Below are 19849 nucleotides of genomic sequence, written 5' to 3' on the forward strand. Positions count from 1 at the left end.
TGAATGGATTGACTTGACAAGATTTTGAACAGTATTACCAGTATTATTGAGGAGAATATACATATATATACCGGTATATCTCATTGCAGTTACTGTATCTCAGTACATATTAATTGAAGAGGGTTTCCCCTTAATTAAAGATTTATATAAGGTGTGGCTCTTATCTCATAATAATTAAATAAAATTTGTAATCATTATGAATTATATTCATTGCGTGGAAATAATTTTTGATAAATCATGCTTTGAAGCATGTCAGGCAATATTGGGTGCACGACAGAATATGGCTGCAGCCAGCAGAGTTGCTGTTTATTTAGTGTCAACTAGTTTGTGGTCTGAAAAATCAGCCATCAGAAGATAAGCTAAGGATGTTGAGCTACAGCAATAATGAGAGTTGATGTGCCACTTTTTGTTTCGTGTTATTTCATTTAAAATGGAATATTTTACATTTTCCAAGATTATGTGATTAATGTGTGAACATCAAACATTAAATTGTGTTACATCAGGTGGCTTTATCTGCATAGTATCTCTAAATATCCCTTTTCCCTATTTCAGCAACTGCATTTTGTCCTCTAGAGAGGGTGAGGTCTGCAATTAATGTTTGTGAAATTGACAGGTCTGGGTCTTTTTTTCTCAGAATATTAAAAATAGATTGCATTTTAAAAATAATCTCTTCATTTATTTAAACATACTGTCGTACTTTGCTATATATTTGTTGCTGCCGTTGCTTCAAGACACAGCAAGGACACAACGCAACCTCATTAATTGAAATTAAACAAACCGTGTTCTTAAGGGTACTGTATCAATGGATCATGCCAAACCTCAAAATATAAACAATATATTATATGAATATACAAACTATATGTAAAATATGCTTTGCACTTGCAGTCTTGAACTTGGTCCTGCTCCCACCCCCCTTTTCAATGTAAGAAACCAAATGATTAAAACAATATTTATTAGAGTGTGACAAATACACAGCATAGTGAACTAACATGGAGTTTTGCATACTGTAAATGTAAAAAAAAAGATTGTTGCTGTATGTGATTGTGGTACTGATTACCAATTGCTGATTTGATTTTTGCACGATAGCAACAATTAATCTCAGAACGAGGAATATCAGAACCACCCTAGCAGCATCCATATTATCACAGAACTGAGAAGGTAATACCAAACTGTTCGATACTTTAACAACCATCTTTGCACTAAAATTTAAATGAGTAAGAACCCATTCTGTTTCTGTCTCAAGTTCATGCCTCCTTACGTTGTTTCCTTACTTTTTACCTCCACCTCCTTATCACAAGCAATTTATACTGTCTCCTTCTCATCCATACCCTTCACTTAGCTCAATTATTTCCAATGCAAAACCAGGATTTAATTGTTGTGAAATCTTTGAAAGCTTCTATTCATAGGCTTAGTAAGCACAGTTGGGCAGAGTAGCCAAATATTGTACTCAAGTAAGAGTATTGGTACTTTAGAATAATATGACTCAAGTAAAAGTAAAAAGTAGTCATCCAAATATTTACTTGAGGAAGCGTAAGAAAATACTCAATGCAAACCTACTTGTAACTTGTGAGTAACTTCTGATTATTATTATTTTTTTTTAATCAGAGCATGAACATCAAATAAAATAATAATATATGGGAGTCGACACACACCTGCCACCATTTAAATTTTTAAATGCCCAGAAACCAACAACACATGCATTGGGCCCTCCAGAAACATTATTTTCTTTATTCATTTAAATGACTTCATGAAGAAGCTGTTTGCTGACAAGATTTAGGGATTGTGTGTGTGTGGGTGTGTGACACCATAGGATAGTGCTAATGTTGCCAATATCCACTGCCAAAACAACAATAGAAACATGTGCAACTTACTGCAAGGTGTTTTCTCAAGTTAGAAGCGGGCTAAAATATCCAAGTTTGGCAGTCACAATTTAAGAGCTGTTGTTTTTTGCAGTCTGTAATGTAAACACACTCAGCGCGGCTATTCGCCCCATCCCCCCCCCACCCCCCCCCCCCAAATGAGTAATTTTGATTGGGTCGCGAAGGCTACGTGGGCAGTCATGTAATTGTCTCGTGCAGTTTGTTGGACTTGAGTCAAACATCACTGTACTAACGGATTGGCACAACGGGTGCCCTATGCGAAAGTCGCAGATGGAGTCTAAAAATAGAGTGGCACATGCAAGAATGGATAAATAAAAGTAGCTAATGGCATGTCGATCATTGTCACAGACTAAAAGTATTGATCCTTCACATAAATACACAAGTAAAATTAAAAAGTACAGTGCATTTAAAGTACTCTGACAAGTACAGTTTATCAAAAATGTTTCTTGAGTAAATGTGGCGCATTACTACCCACCTCTGTTAGTTAGAGCTCTCTGTGCCATGAGAGGTACACATAGGCTGCACACAGGCTGCAACTGCAGTTTCTGTAATCTGTACGTTTTTATGGGAGCGGGTGATTGGCCTACCGCCCACCCCCAGCATTCCTAGGTGGTCTCCCATCCAAGTACTAACCAGGACCGACTCTGCTTCGCTTCTGAGATCAGATGAGATCGGCCACTCCCACGGTACAGCACGGGGACACATCCCTGTTAGTAAATATTGTTTGTGTTTATGTTGACAATCGATGGATTTGTGCAACTGCTAACAGACGAAACTGGTCAAATAATACATATTTTAGCTTTATATATACACACACACTATTGCCAAAAATATTAGCTCACCTGCCTTGACTCACATATGATTTTAAGTGATATCCCATTCTAAACCCATATGCTTTAATATGGTGTTTATCCACCCTTTGCATCTATAACAGCTTCAACTCTTTTGGGAAGTCTTTCAACAAGGTTTAGGAGTGAGTTTATGGGAATTCTTGCCCATTCTTCCAGGAGCATATTTGTGATGTCACACACTGATGTTGGACAATAAGGCCTGACTCACTGTGCAGTCGAAATCAACCCAAAGGTGTTCTATCGGTTTGGGGGAAGGACTCTGTGCGGGCCAGTCAAGTTCATCCATGTTTATCGACCTTGCTTTGTGCACTGGTGTACAGACAAGTTGGAACAAGAAGAAGACATTTCTTAGTATGCTGAAGCATTCAGAGTACCCTTCACTGGCGCTCAGGGGCTAATATTTTGGACATTTCTGTCATGAATTGGCCAAAAGCCAGTGAATGGACTTCAACGCAGAACAGCTTGAAACAGTTACACAAGATTTATTCAAACAATTTGCACATCACAGAAAACAGCAACAGCAAATGGCTGTCGCGAACAACTAGAATCAACAATACCAAAACCTATGCGCGCCTGTGTGCTGAAGTAAAACTAACATGAAACAAAAACCAACGCAGACAACTTGCAAAGGTGAGAACAAAGAATACGAGGAGATCTACTCAAACAAAAGGTGGTGGACAGGGCCACAGCTGAAGGGACTTACCAACGAAGCAAAAACAAAAATCTATCTACAGTACAAAAAGTCAAACCAAAAATCACAGAAGTGCTTAAAACCCAAAACTAGTAGTACTTATGGTACACCGAGGCAAGCAAAAAACAGGAACACAAAATCACAGTAGTTCTTAACAAAACACAAAACTTAAGCACCACTGGAAGCGACAAGCTGTGGAACGACAGGAACAAAGACTGGGAGTTAGAGAATGACCACAAGCAAAATGGCTATAAAGGCAATATGCCAGCACATTCCTTCAGCATGAGCCAAACTTAAATACACCAACAGCTGTTTGAAATCAGGTGTGACTGTGGCTCCGACCAACATCACCTAGGCAATGCTGCGGGCAGAGACGGGAAAGCATTACCAGTCAGGCACAAAAAAGAACATTTCCAACTTTGTGGGAACAGTTTGGAGATGGTGCCTTCCTGTTCCCACATGACTGTGCATCAGTGCAAATATCAAGGTTCATAAAGAGATAAGAGAGTTTGATGTGGATAAACTTGACTGGCCTGAAGAATCCTGACCTCAACCTGATAGAACACTTTTGGATGAATTAGAGCAGAGACAGAGAATAATTCTCTCCCAACGTCAGTGTATAACCTCACAAATGCACTTGGAGAAAAATGGTCATAAATTCCCATAAACACACTCCTAAACCTTGTGGAAAACCTTTCCACAAGACTTAAAGCTGCTGAGGGTGGACCGATGTCATTAAACTTGATGGATCAAGTATTGGATGTCACTTAAATTCATATCTGACTGAGTCAAGGCAGGTGAGCGAATACTTTTGGAAATAAAGTGTCTGCAGTCAACAGAATAAAGATGCAAATTTTTCTGAAATTATATTCCATTATTTCGATTATCTCAAGCAAAAAGTCCTTGTGTAAGTACAATGAAGGATGCTACTTCAGCAGACTGTTTGTATGACATCTTTACATTTAGATGTACCGGTACTTTTTTCGTTTTGCAAAATAAGGAATAATAGTTGGTTAATCTTGTTCAGAAATAGTCATGTCAATACTATATGTGATTGATGGATTTTGTGCGTGTGTGTGTGTGTGTGTGTCTGCGTGCATGCATGCGTGTGTGCGCATGTGTGTATGCATGTGTGAGACAGTGGAACAGACAGGGAGGTGCTTATATATTTGTGTGAAACATTACCAGACTAAAAATACCCTTCTCTACCACAGACCAGCCCTGTCTGCTGCCCACCAAGTGCGTGTGTAGTGTGCATGTGTCTGTTCAAATTAGCACCAACCTCACATATAATACTGTAATTTTAGGTCATTTCTGGGAGTAGGCAAATGCACTCGCACTAACTATTGCATTTACATTATTTCACTCTGTAAAACTGCAAAATGTGCCAAACGTTATGTGCCACACTGGAGAAACATCTGACCGTGCAAATTTGTGCAGTCAAAGGTGTATCACTCAGGATGGGGCATCGGTCACAGTGGCTATTTTTGAGTGCTAGATTTAGCATTTATTAGCAGCAGACTGCAACCAACCGCCAACCTTTGTTTCTGTCCAGATAAAAGTATGAAGATACCAGGCACTGCTGTGTGTGTATATTTCAAGATACAAACACAAAGTGACAAATGTGAAAACTAGTGAGCTTGTATATTCTGTTGCAAGGTCAGCATGTGTTTGATGCCAGGTTGTGAACTAGAAACTGCTCACACATAGATTAACTGATCAGGGATTAGTAGGAGATTAGACATCAACCCTTAATCCAACAGCACTGTTATAGTCCTGGTGGTGGAGAGGTGGCAAATAAAATGTGGAAGTATGGGTGTTTTTGTGTGTGTGCCTGGGTGTGTCACTGAACATTTGCCAGCAGTTTAGTACTTGGTTGGGTGTGGTGGGCATGAGAATGTGTGCGGTAAAAACATGAATATGGGCACATCAGAGGCAGATTGTTGATCGCTGTTGGGGGCATCAAATCTCTTGGACAAGAAGAACATGATAGGTCACAGTATGAGGGTAGCCATTTCCAGGTCGAGTAAAGAAACTTGAAATGCACAACTGCCTGATCACAGACACATGGGCTGAAGGACTTGGATTGAAGCCTAAGCAGAAAGTCTTAACACTTGCAGATCAACCTCTGCTGCATGATGCTGATTCACACGCTGGGCTGGTCTCAACCCTACTATTACTAAAATATTTGCACTATAAGTACTATGTGGCAATGCAATTGATTAACATTATTTTGTGGGGTAGTGGGTTATTAAGCAGCAAAAAAAAAAAAAAAAAAAAGGATGTTCCTATGAACCACACAGGAGCTACCATGATTGGCTGTGACATCCTAATCTCTCTGTGAAGGTGTGCTCATTTTCGGAGAACCACAAACAGCTTCAAATTGTTCTGATTGTTGGATGGATTTGATTGTTGCCATAAAATAATAATGACAAATATGACACACAGGGAGTAAAAATGAGACACTACATGGATGCGTTTCTGTGCATAGTGACAAACACAAACAAAAACATCTGGTGCACTTCTAGTTTGTATTATCACAGTAATGCGTTTAATAGACCTCCCCGTGTGGGCGTTAAAATCGCAGACAGATAAACATAGTATGCAGTGACAAATCATTGTTCATTACATAGCAGAGGACAGAGGCTCTCTCGATATGCAATTTTAATGATTAAATAAAAAGAACTCTGTGGTAAAAAGGATGGCAGCCTTATTGAAATACAAATTACAGATAGAACATAGAACAGTGCAGTTCCCTAAACCGCAGCTTTTAATTTCCATCTTCAGTAATTGTTAAAGCTTGTTTAATTACACCACAGAGGTTTGAGGGAAATAATTATAAACTGCATCATTAGCTGAAATGTCTCCCATGACAACTGTACAGTTTGGTATATAGATGTTCATGCAATAATATGATATGTGAATATTTTTTAACTGCCAAAATACTGTACTCAAAGAATTTAATAAGAGGGAAAGTGTCACATGTACTCATTATTTGTTGTGTCTTTACTAAATAATTTGTAATTGCAGAGATGGCCTGATGGGTTCAAGTTGTTACAATATAATAGACTGTGCTGTATTTTACCTGAATAAAGTTTGGTAATTGTTTTAACCTCCACAGCCCCAAAGGTTTGGAACTTCACCAACATTTTTGGGATAAATATGCTTCTTGAACCAAGAAGTATCCAGTTGCCTCTATTCAACTTTCGCAGATACCTCTAAAACCACAACAAAAAAATTGAAGGTCAAACTGTCATGGTTTATGACATCATGCAAGATCAGTGTATCTTGCAGGACTTCAGCAAATGTTGCAGGACATCTCATGAGGCTTGATTTTAATGCGCATCTATTATATGCTATTAACTTCAGAAATGCATTTTGTGTTTTCTTCCTGACATGATTGTCAGTTTTTATTTTGTGAAGCCACAACAGATGGGCACCAGTTATGGCAGCGATAGCTATGATACACAATGAAGAACTGATGAGAACTCAACGGACAATGTGGAAAAGCAATATAAATGCCTCGATCCTGGCTGCTCAGTACAATTTTGTTATTCGTATCTATGAAGCATAAACCTTTTCCCATCAAGGCAATGTCAAGTCAGCTTGGTTTCTTATGCAAATGAGTCAAGGGGTCTGTCATTTGGTATGAATAACTGTTTGGAATGCACACCACAAAGTCAGGAGCGTAAATGCAAGGGGATTGCATCCCTCACATGCATGATCATCACTGCATTTGTTGTACGTCAAAGGGTTAACTTAGCACACATTTAACAGAAGTTTTAACCTACAACTACACTTGCATTGCATTTAAAAATGTCAAAATGTTACATAAAACATACCATACACACATGTACAGTTAAAGGTTTTATTATGACGACTGTTTAATTCTATAACAAATGCTTTCATTGATAATTAATCTCTACATGGGGATTTTGGAGGGGATGGGAATTAAAAACAAATTTGAAGTTGACCAGTTTCACGGGATCTATAGATTTGGATTTTGAAGGATTTTATCCGATAATCACAGTACCGCATCCTTTCAGTTAACAGTTTGAGGCACTCTGCACTAGGTTGAGGGAGGACTGAGGTTAGTGAAATGGAAAGTAGGGCACTGTGACGACTATGGACACTCTCTAGTATGGGTGTAGATAACCACTAAGGAGACTGTCCACATGCCATTGCCTAAAATTATCAAAAACCACAGTGGATGACAATGAAGTGCTGTCTGAAAGGAAATGGAAGATGAGTGCGCCACCACTTTGCCACCTCTCTATTTAAAGACCTTGTTTCTTAAATGAGATATAATGATGATCTTTCCATGCCATTTATTGTTTAGAGACTCTTATTAACTGTCATATTAATTGATGAAAGCAGCACAGTTGTGTAGTGGTGATCTTATCTACTCCCTGTATCAGTCTATCAATTTAAATCTGAGGGAGCCATATAAATATACAGTATAAATATGTAATATTTGTGTAAATTGTATGAAGCTGTGTCTGCATACACATACTACCATTGTAAGATGCAGTAACTCTGACCCTCATTGTAATTTGGCATGAAGTTATACAATAATCCTACTAACCATACACATGATTAGCACGCAATAATGATAATGAAGAAAAGCGGCATAGAAAATGGCTGCATGGACTGTAAAAATGAATTTGTGGCATTTTGTAGAGCGTTATTCACGGTCATAAATAGAGAGAGAGAGAGAGAGAGAGAGAGAGAGAGAGAGAGAGAGAGAGAGAGAGAGAGAGAGAGAGGGAGAGAGAGAGAAAGAGATATATACCGGGTGATTTAAAAGTAACTCCCTATTTTTAAGTACTTGTAATTTATTTCTGAACTATAATTCTGACAAGAAATGAACATGAGAAGAAAGTGTATTGCATGGAGTTTTATTTAAAATTCGATATGGGCGCCAGCATTTGCCACCAGTTTCTCAGGATGCCTGGGACACGCATTAACTGATTTCACAAGGAACTCTTGTGGGGTGGAAGACATAACTTCTCGTATTCGCCCTTCAAGTTCTTCCAAAGTCGTTGGTTTGGTTGATTAGACTTGCTCCTTTAATCATGGGACATACACAAAAAAATTGAGAAAAATATTACATGTGAATAAATTATAAGTATTTTAAAATAGGGAGTTACTTTTCAATCACCATATATATATATATATATATATATACTATTTTATTAAAATATCGTCAGTCAAATTCTATATATATATATATATATCCATCCATCCATTTTCTGAGCCGCTTCTCCTCACTAGGGTCGCGGGTGTGCTGGAGCCTATCCCAGCTATCATCGGGCAGGAGGCGGGGTACACCCCGAACTGGTTGCCAGCCAATCGCAGGGCACATACAAACAAACAACCATTCGCACTCACATTCACACCTACGGGCAATTTAGAGTCTCCAATTAATGCATGTTTTTGGGATGTGAGAGGAAACCGGAGTGCCCGGAGAAAACCCACGCAGGCACGGGGAGAACATGCAAACTCCACACAGGCGGGGCCGGGGATTGAACCCGGGTCCTCAGAACTGTGAGGCTGACGCTCTAACCAGTCGTCCACCGTGCCGCCACCTGTATGTACATTTCAGCATTAATGGTGCCTTCACAGATCTGTAAGTTACCCATGCCATTGGCACTAACACAGCCCCATACCATCACAGATGCTGGCTTTTGAACTTTGCGTCCATGACAGTCCTGATGGTTCTTTTCCTCTGGCCCGGAGGACACAACGTCCACAATTTTCAAAAACAATTTGAAATGTGGAGTCGTCGGACCACAGAACAGTTTTCCACTTTGCATCAGTCCATATTAGAGGAGCTCGGGCTCAGAGAAGCCGGCGCAGTTTCTGGGTGTTGTTGATAAATGGCTTTTGCTTTGCATAGAAGAGTTTCAAGTTGCACAGTTGGATGTAGTGCCGAACTGTATTTACTGACACTGGTTTTCTGAAGTGTTCCTGAGCCCATGTGGTGATATCCTTTACACATTGATGTCGGTTTTGGATGCGAGGTATCGAAGGTCACGGGCATTCAATGTTGATTTTCGGTCTTGCCGCTTACATGCAGTGATTTCTGCAGATTCTCTGAGCCTTTTGATGATATTATGGACCGTAGATGATGAAATCCCTAAATTCCTTGCAATTGTACGTTGAGGAACATTCTCCTTAAACTGTTTGACTATTTTCTCACGCACTATGAACCTCGCCCCATCTTTGCTTGTGAATTACTGAGCAATCCAGGGAAGCTCCTTTTATACCCAATCATGGCACCCACCTGTTCCCAATTAGCCTGTTCACCTTGGAATGTTCCAAACAGGTGTTTGATGAGCATTCCTCAACTTTCTCAGTCTTTTTTGCCATCTGTCCCAACTTTTTGGGAACGTGTTGCAGCCATAAAATTCAAAGTTCATGATTATTTGCTAAAAACAATAAAGTTTATCAGTTTGAACATCAAGCATCTTGTCGTTGTAGTGTATTTAATCAAATATAGGTCAAACATGATTTGCAAATAATTGTATTCTGTTTTTATTTATGTTTAACACAACGTCCCAACTTCATTGGAATTGGGGTTGTAGAACTATTGGATGCTAGGTTGTAAACCTTGTGTATTAAAAGTCATGAAGTACTCTCTTGATGAGGCGTTGTAGGATGTCCTTCTCCAGTGTTGTTACATAGGATGGATGGATGAAGCAGGTGATAGTTTAAAATGGTAGAAATGTGTCATACATAAGTACACATTAATACATTTTGTATCAATCCACTGATTTTATTTGAAATAATTAAGGTAAAAATGGGTCATATTTTATGTTGTATTGGAAAATATATTGGCAGGTCAATAAAAGAGAAAATGAGACATTACTAGATACTTAGCTGGAGATAACAGCTTTTTAATGCTCTTGTTCACCCATTTCATTTTGCTACTCTCTTTACAATTGAGCTTTCTCACCTTGTCATCCTGCTTTCATTTTCATTATATTGCTTTGTCATCTCACCTCTCCCTTGCTGTTTCATCATCACGCCTTTTTACCTCTTCGCTCACTTCCCTTTTTGGTGGCTGTTAAAGGAACGTTTGCAGGAAGGTTGTGTGGGACGTTGAATCACATACAGGTTTCTTTAAAGGCTGCAGAAAGTGCACGATGGACAAACTGGCACAAACATCGGTATCTCATTTAGGTAATAAGTTGCCATAGTAAGTGACAGGTTTATTGTAATACACTCATTAGGAAAGGGAAGCAGCGAATAAACTGAAGGGAATAAATTCAAACCATTGCTCCATTTTTACTGCTCGGCTACTTTGATGTGATGTATGATGGCTGAGCCAGTCCAGACCCCTTCAATCAGAGTGCTAGAGTTCTGAAGTTGTTCTTATTCTCTGCTGCTGTTTATCACTGATTTTATTTTCCATTGGTCATACAATAACTGTCTGCTGATTTTTTGTTTGTTTTTGTTTGTGTGTGTAAGACTTAAGTAATCACTGCCTTGTATTAATTCCCTTCCCAAGGGGGAAATCAGTTAAGTTACGAGAGAGACTGTTAAATAGTGCAAAGTCACTTACTGCCTGACATGATTTTCTCTCAGCATGCGCTCACAAGTTGGAGAATTTTGAAGCTTTTAAATAATGTCATGAAATTTTATCAAATCCCCCAGCAGTAGGATGCAAGACATTTTAGGCCATAATGATATTTATGTGTCAATATAGTCTTTTCCAGCTTCACACTCTTGCTCTCATTAAAGCTCCCATCAAGTGTATAGCACACTGATAGCACACACTTTGGTAGTGTGTGCTATCAGTATTTGAAAAGAGCTATCAGTATTTGAAAAGAAGAAAAGTAAACCTCACAAAAATCAGTTGAGAAATTAGCAAGTTACGACTCAATTTCAGTGTCAATGCATTGCCTTTGATGGGTTCGTCTACCTCCCCAACATGGCTGCCATGTAGTCACGTCGATGAGCCGGGCTGCTATAGTGCGCTTCAGTATCTAGTTTTCATATGTATGGCAGCGGACTTTGACGTGGGCCAAACAGGCTAAAATTCAGACTGACTTCGCCAAGGCCACACCCTCATTATACCGGTACGCCCAGCTTGGTGCAGACCAATCTCCCTAATTGGCAACCACACGGAGCAAGCCTTGCGCTTGCACGAAAATCAGGATAAGCCAGAAGTTGTGCCCCGCCGCAGATGCCTGGTCGACGAAAATAAAGCCCTCAGTGTGTGTCTGTGTGTTAGGACAGTCTACAGACTAACACACATAAATTCTACTTGTTTTAATGTACAGCCTAAGAGTATTTAACATCAAATATCTATGAGCCTTTTTGGTGTGTGTTGAGAAGGATTAAAACTCCCAGATACATTTTCCCAACCAGTGTGTTTGTGGCCTGAACTGCAGTGACCTGATCTTCTAAATTGTATGTCTGGTGACCTTGATCCACCTAATTAAAACCACAAAGGAAAGTGGGGGTTAGGATTAATTGTAAAGCTTTTTTGTGTTTCACAGCAGTGTGCCTTAGTTCGATCAAATACATGTTTCACCGTGACAGTTTCTCCTTCATCACAAGAAAAGAAAAAAATATTGTCAGAGACAACGACACAAAACTATGTACTGATACAACCTGTAGCGTCAGCTTGTACAGTGTATAACATTAACATGCCCTTATTAGTAGAACTTGATAATAATGAATACCCTGCGTAAAGTTTTGCATTTGCTTTCCAGTGTGTGGGTTTCTCCCATGTCCAGTTTATCCCACATTCGAAAACATTTCGAGGAGACAAATTATGCTTCACAATTGAAAATAGTTCACAACTGTTGAATAACATGGCTGGAATTTCCCTTAAGATTCTAGCATTTCCCTCGGGATTAATAAAGGATCCATCTGTCTGTCTGTCCGTCTGTCTGCTTGTCTGTCTGTGTGTCTATCTGTGACATACTTTTGTCAAAATACACTGACGATTAATAATTTTAGCATGCTACACACCCTATGTATTGCCTAGCTGAAATTTGTTGAGCCTTCTCTCAATTCAAGTAAATGAATGACTGTAAATTTCACCCCATATACTGCTGGGCCATTGGTGAGTCCCTCCATTGTAGTTAACAGGATAGCCAGGGGTGGTGTTAGGGCGCTGCAACAAGGTAAGTGACTTCTATGTGCTGAATCTGAGCCCAGAGTGTGGAATAAAGCGCGCACCCCTAAAGACAAAACAATAATTTCCACTAGTGGAGGCATCACTTTAGACGCAAGACTCTGTAAACTTAAACAAATATTTTTGGGATCTTAGAATGTGTTGCATGCAGCTGAAAAACTGGCAAACACAAATACCAAAATCGTTTTGGCTCTGACATAATAGTGGTACACACTGCGTCCGGTCGGGATCTTTGCCTCGGAAGCAAGGCTGGCTTCCAAGCCATGGGCAGAGAAAGTTGGTATGGGGACAGATATTATGTAATTCTGTGGAATAGACAAAACTTGCAAAAGAATGGCTCGCTCTGAGACACATTTTCAGGAATAAATGCCAGTTTGACAAAGTAGAAATGTCAAATTGCTTTTTTTTTAAATCACATTGCAGTATTTCTTGAGCTTGTCATCATAAAAAATATATATTTTCAATGACCTCAAGACATTTTGATACCATGAATGCTTTGGTGGGGGGTTTAGATCAGCTCTGCTCAGCCAGGGAGTATTAGTAAAGGTAGGCCTGCTGTCCTTTGTGTGTCACATAGTCAATGCAGAATTTGTTCTCTGCATTTACCAATCCCTGACTCGGAAGCAACTATAATTGTTGTAGTTCATACAATTCTCCAGAAGAATATCAGCGCTGTCCCAAATTCTGAGTCCAATTTTCAACATTATGGGCTCTATTTGCATTGGAGCACAAAAACTGGGGCTATCGGTGCAGCGAGGGTATGCCATTGGAGAGGTGCCTGGCGATGTGAGATTTTGGCTGCAAAAGGTCGGTTTACACTTACGCCTGGTCATACCACATCAAAATTTTGGCACAGCTGGTCAATTTTGGTGAATTTGATCAGGGAACATGCAGGAAAACAGATGTGTGGTGGATGAGAGAAGTCGTTCAACAGCGTGCATCGAACCCTCTGAAACATAGTGCAAACCCAAATTGCAAAGAAGTTAGGATGTTGTGTAAAACCTAAATAAAAACAAAATACAATGACTTGCAAATCCTTTTCAACCTATATTCAATTTAATACACTATAAAGACAAGATTAAATGTTCAAACTGATAAACTTGATTGTTTTTAGAAAACAATCATTATCTTAGAATTTTATTTATTTATTTATTTATTTTCAAATATTCTCTCATTTTGAATTTGATGCCTGCAACCAAAAAATCTGGCACAGGGGCATTTTTCCTTTCCTTTTAACAACACTCAATAAGCATTTGGAACTGAGCACACTAATTCCATTTGATTTGTAGTTGGAATTCTTTCCCATTCTTGCTTGATGTACAACTTCATTTGCTCAACAATCTGGGGTCTTCGTTGTCATATTTTCCCCTTCATAATGCAGCACACATTTTTAATGGGAGACAGGTCTGGACTGCTGGCACGCCAGTTCAGTACTTGCACTCTTTTACTATGAAGCCACGCTGATGTAACACATCCAGAATGTGGCTTGGCTTTGTCTTGCCGAAATAAGCAGTGAAGTATCTACTAAGACGTTGCTTGGATGGCAGAATATGTTGCCCCATAAGCTTTATGTAGCTTTTAGCATTAATGGTGGCTTCACATATGTGCAAGTTTCCCATGCCATGGACACGAACACCCCCCAATACCATCACAGAGGCTGGCTTTTAACATTCCTGATGGTCCTTTTCTTCTGTGACCCTGAGGACGCGACATCCATGATTTCCAAAAACAATTTGAAATGTGGACTCAACACCACAGCACACATTTCCACTTCCATCACTCAGTCCATCTCAGGTCCAGTGAAGCCAGTGGTGTTTCTGTTTTTTTTAAAAAAAAATTTTTTTTTTATGAATGGCTTTCACTTTGCATGGTAGTTTTAACTTACATTTGTACAAGTTGTAGATGTAACGACAAACTGGGTTCACTGACAGTGGTTTTCTGAAGTGTTCCTGAGCCTACGTGAGACTCTCCACATTGGTGCAAATTTTTTTTTGCAGTGCCACCTGAGGGAGTACGAGCATTCAATGTTGGTTTTCCGCCTTGCCTCTTACGTGCGGAGATTTCTTCAGATTCTCTGGAATATTTTGATGATATTATGGACCATAGATGATGAAATCCCTAAATTCCTTGCAATTGTTTGTTGAGAAATGTTGTTCTTAAACTGTTGGACAATTTGCTCACGCAGTTGTTCACAAGGTGGTGAAACTTGCCCCATCCTAGCTTCTGAACAACTGAGCCTTTTGGGGATACTCTTTTTATACCTAATCATGAGACTCACCAAATGTTTTTTAAGCATTCCTCAACTCTTTTGTTGTCACTGTCCCAGCTTTTTTGGAATGTGTTGCCGGCATCAAATTCAAAATGAGTGAATATTTGCAAAAAACAATCAAGTTTATCAGTTTGAACATTACATATCTTGTCTTTGTAGTGTATTCAATTGAATGTAGATTGAAAATCAGTGTATTCTGTTTTTTTAAATGTTTTACACAACGTACCAATTGGGGTTTGTAGAAGTCAATGTATTGAGTGCACTATTATTATTATTATTATTATTGTCATCATTATCATTATCATCTTTATTGCATTTTTAAAAAACGATTTCATGTACATTTCATGTAGCCTTCTATCATGGTGGCTTTTATTTGGTAAACCCATTCAATCAAACTGCAGCATCAAGGTGTGACAAGGTTACCAATAGTTTTACTTCCACCCTTATCACTTTCCTCTTTCTGTTTACCTACGAATGGTTTCTATCTTCATGTATCTTGCAATGCTTATTCATTTCATCGAAACAAGACGATAGGCAGGAGAGACTGAATTATGTAAACCAAAGCCCCTCCCCCAACTGTATTCGTGCCCCTCGAGTTGTGGACCTAATTGAATACATGCTGACACTGGAGAGCAGCAACAATATGAGCAACAAAATCGGATACAGAAATAAGATTTTACTCAAGCTAAAACCTGTCCCCTCTCGTCTTATTTCTCTTCGCTGTTCACACATTCTACCCGCACTCCGATGAGTTTTTTCTTCACCTCTTTGCATTTAAAAGACAAACATTGATAACCTTTTTTATCATCATTTATTGTGTAATGACAACAACACAAAGTTATTACATTACAAAGTACATGCCTAAATCATGTAATCTCAAAGACTCCCTTACAGAAACAGCTGTGTTCAATTTTCCAGTCTTGCCAGCTACCATTAAAGCACGAGCATGTGTTAGCAGATTTTTGGCTGTGCCACATCTATGCTTAGTTCTGTCTTTCTTAATAACCTGAGGCTTTATGGCATTACACTCACTCCTTCTTTTACCCAGCAAACCAAAAAATGCAAAAAGGCATCAATATGAGTCTGCGGGGAAACGCCCAGTGTGTTCTGGGGTTTCATGCAGAACCAAACAACCAAATGCTGACATTAGCATATGAGCAACCAGAAATGGTGTCTGTGAGCCACATATGTAACACTGATGGTGGAGTTTTCAACCTCATGGGAGGTCTTTCTCTTCCCTCAAAAGAAACCAAATTGCCAAACTGATCAAAGTGAACGTTTAACTCAGTATTTGACAGTGTTGATGACTGAAAGGGGAGACTTCAGATGTGTTACTCAACTCCCATCTATAATCAGATAATAAGGGATACCTGTTTAAACTGGTATCAGAGGGTATCAACCAACTCACACTCTTATAAGATTTTCTGCATAAATACTGTACATACATTGTGAGGTGGAAAAACAACATATGTATCCATCATATATGTGCAGGGCACATCTAAACTAACAACCATTCGCACTCACATTCACACCTACGGGCAATTTAGAGTCTTTAATCAACTTACCACGGATGTTTTTTGGGATGTGGGAGGAAACCGGAGAACCCGGAGAAACCCCACGCACGCACGGGGAGAACATGCAAACTCCACACAGGCAAGGCCAGGGATTGAACGCTGGCCCTCAGAACTGTGCGGCAGACGCTCTAACCAGTCGCCCACCGCGCCGCCACATTCGTTCATGTCCTCTGGTATTTGGAAGATATCTGCACTATTCTAAAACATCCTAGCCAAATAGAACAAAATAAAATGGTATTCCTTGCATAATGACTCATATTCCAACGGACTCGGCAGCCAGAGATTCCATGAAAGATTTATGGAGCAACAATGATGAAGGCATCTCCTCTTCTGCTCCACTTCTCCTGTTGGACAATTTATAGTCCCCCCCCAAAAACCCACCCACTCATTCACATTTCCCAAGAAAATTGTACATTGCGACCCAAGATCTGTAGGACAGAAGTGCCTGATGATGCACAACGCTTTGGGCGTCTTTCTCACCCGTGCCCTTCCCCAGACGTAGGCGCACTTCCACACATGAACACACATCATCCCTCAAGCTACTACCCTTCAAGAGGCTGATGCAATAGACAGCTTTCTCGACTGTCTGACAGAATTGGTGTTATGTGAACATTTATTCTTCTCCTCCCAGACAAGCCTCAATAATCCCTGAAAAGTCGAGCAAATATTTATGAATGCCAAATAATCTTTGATTTTGTTTTTTTAGGTTACCATTTGGCTCATCAGTTTTAACCATCCAAACTACTGTTAACACCAAATGATTAACATCACTTTTAGTTTTGTGTGATGTTTGATTTTTGAATACAATTGGGAAAAGTCCTATCGGAAGTAAACCATGTAGTTTCTTTATTCTACGGCTACTTCATTGTCAGCACTTCACTGTAACTTCAGTTATGTTGACCATAAGACAATGTAAGAGCAATAACTGTAGTACTTTCTTTGCAATAAAATGATCAATTCTTTAAATCAAATTGTTACTTCATAATTGGCTCAGTGTCCTCTAAAATTTTGGTTTATCTTGATAAAAGTGGATCACAGCTAGTTTGGTTATATGAAGGAAGTCATAAACCTATTGAGTGAAACCATCATAGTAGATAAAATACGTATGTCTGCTTAAGTGTCCTGCTGGAAAAAAAGCAGTGATATTGATAGCTTTCTGCAGGGCAAGAATACTGTTTTAATCCAACTCTAGTTCTTTTCCACCGTTGAAGTGGTTTATTTGCACAGGTAAGAACACAGCAAACAAACTCTAGTGTGGACGTAATCAACCTCGGAATAGTTGCAAACACAGTCTAACGCGGTTCGCACGAAATGTGAATGTCATCCAACTTTGCTCGTTCCCTAAACCGCACTGCAGGTGCTCTTTGTATTGTGGGCATTGTTTACAAAGTGATCAACCAATTCAGGTAAGAGAAAGTAAACTAAACGGGATCTGGGAGGAAGCACCTAGAAAAAACCCACGAAACACGGGCAAAAACACAGAACACAAAGACAGACCTGAGCCCAGAGTCGTACCTTGAACCTCTCGACTGTGAGGCTGCAATGTCAGTTCACGCATCCACCACCATGCCGACCCTCAGTAAACGTGTTAAACAAATAAAAACAGAATACAATGATTTTTGGAACGTGTTGCAGCCATAAAACTCTAAGTTAATGATTATTTGCTAGAACAATCAATTTTATCAGTTCGAACATTCAATATCTTGTCTTTGTAGTGTATTCAATTAAATATAGTTTGAACATGATTTGCAAATCATTGTATTGTGTTTTTATTTACGTTTAACACAACGTCCCAACTTCATTGGAATCGGGGTTGTAAGTGTTCCTCGATTATCCATCCATTTTCTGAGCCACTTATCCTCACAAGGGTCACAGGAGTGCTGGAGCCTATCCCAGCTATCATCGGGCAGGAGGCGGGGTACACCCTGAACTGGTCGTCAGCCAATCGCAGGGCACATATAAACAAACAACCATTCGCACTTACATTCACACCTATGGGCAATTTAGAGTCTACATTTAACCTACCATGCCTGTTTTGGGGATGTGGTAGGAAACCGGAGTGCCCGGAGAAAACCCACGCAGGCACGGGGGAGAACATGCAAACTCCACATAGGCGAGGCCGGGGATTGAACCCCGGACCTCAGAGCTGTGAGGCAGACGCTCTAACCAGTAGTCCGACGTGCCACCGTCGTTCCTCAATTAATCAAATGTACTTTTAAAAAAAATAATTATTTTCTCTATCTCACCAGGTGAACATCTGAGGATCTGTCCCCAAGGTCCAACGTGTTGTACTAACAGAATGGAGGAAAACCTGGAGGGTCTAAGTGCACGAGAGACAGAGGCGCTGATCAGGGAGGCCGGCAGGTCACTGCAGTCTGCCTTCAACACTCTCTATAGAAGCTTTGACAGTAAGTAGGGTGTGTGTGTGTGTTTTAGAATGAACTCGTTACTAGATGAGCTTGACGAGTTTGTGTTTGCTACAAGCTCTTGGATGTGCTCTGCTTCAATCGTAATGGTGCATGTGTGAGGGGAGGATGTGTATGTCAAGTCCGTCAAGGGGACCCCTGACTGGGTGTTATAATGAGGGCAGAGTCAGGCAGACACAATGAAACATGATAAGCCGATCCCCTGAGCTCGAGGGGCACACGCACACACAGACGCACACAAACACGGGATGTCCCCTGGGGCAGGAGCTGGTTCAGCTAATGAGCAGTTGACCCACTGAGGTGGCAACTCAGCAGATCTTAGAAATAAAGGAATGAAGAGAGGAAAGGGAACGGAAGAGAAAAAAGACATGACTGCAGGAAGACGGATGAATGCTGCAGGTGAAAAATGTGTTGTCTTTTCTGAGTGGGTCAAGATGAAGCAAAAACAACAAGAACGGGAATTAGGAGAGCAGGGGAAAGCCTGACCAGTCTACATCAATCTGATGGCTTTTGGCAACATTGATCGGACTTCAGTATGTACCCATCCAACTGTTTCGATGCGTCACAGCTTTGGATCACATGGAAAAAGACCACTTCTCACGCTGAGATCATGACCACCTGTCTATGTCCAAATCTATTTTCTATTTTACAAACATGTTGCAGATATGAGTCACTGATGGTGCAGTAATGGTACATTTGCCTGATTTCAGTGTGGGTTCAAGTTCCCACTCAGTGACTGTGGGAATGGGAATGTGGATGGTTGTCTGTCTCTATATGTGCCCAGTCCCAGGTGTAGTCCACCTTTCGGGCGAGGTTCTAGCTCCCCGTGACCCTGAACAGGATAGAAAATGGGTATAAGGATGGAGGGTTGTATACTGTATATGTCAGTCTCTAGTTGTGAACCTAATTCAAGCCTTTAAAAATGCTAAATTATACTTTCATTAATTTCAATTAAATGTTGAAAATTTTAATACAAAAAAAACCTATTCATCAGAATCATGTCTGCC

General features: G+C 39.9%; 1 protein-coding gene across 6 annotated transcripts in view; it reads left to right on the plus strand.

Annotated features, from left to right (window-relative positions):
* LOC133406715 (glypican-1-like) overlaps nucleotides 1-19849 on the plus strand; it is a 35154-nt gene that overhangs the window by 6242 nt on the left and 9063 nt on the right. For all 6 annotated transcript variants that reach the window (XR_009769089.1, XR_009769090.1, XM_061684540.1 and 3 more), the window contains exon 2: nucleotides 18666-18824. Coding sequence is in view for 4 of the 6 variants with exons in the window: in XM_061684540.1 (XP_061540524.1) it covers nucleotides 18666-18824 (159 nt within the window). In the remaining 2 variants the exon portion in view is untranslated. The remainder of the gene's footprint in view (nucleotides 1-18665; nucleotides 18825-19849) is intronic.

This window comes from Phycodurus eques, chromosome 8, assembly GCF_024500275.1.
Source record: "Phycodurus eques isolate BA_2022a chromosome 8, UOR_Pequ_1.1, whole genome shotgun sequence".
Taxonomy (NCBI): domain Eukaryota; kingdom Metazoa; phylum Chordata; class Actinopteri; order Syngnathiformes; family Syngnathidae; genus Phycodurus; species Phycodurus eques.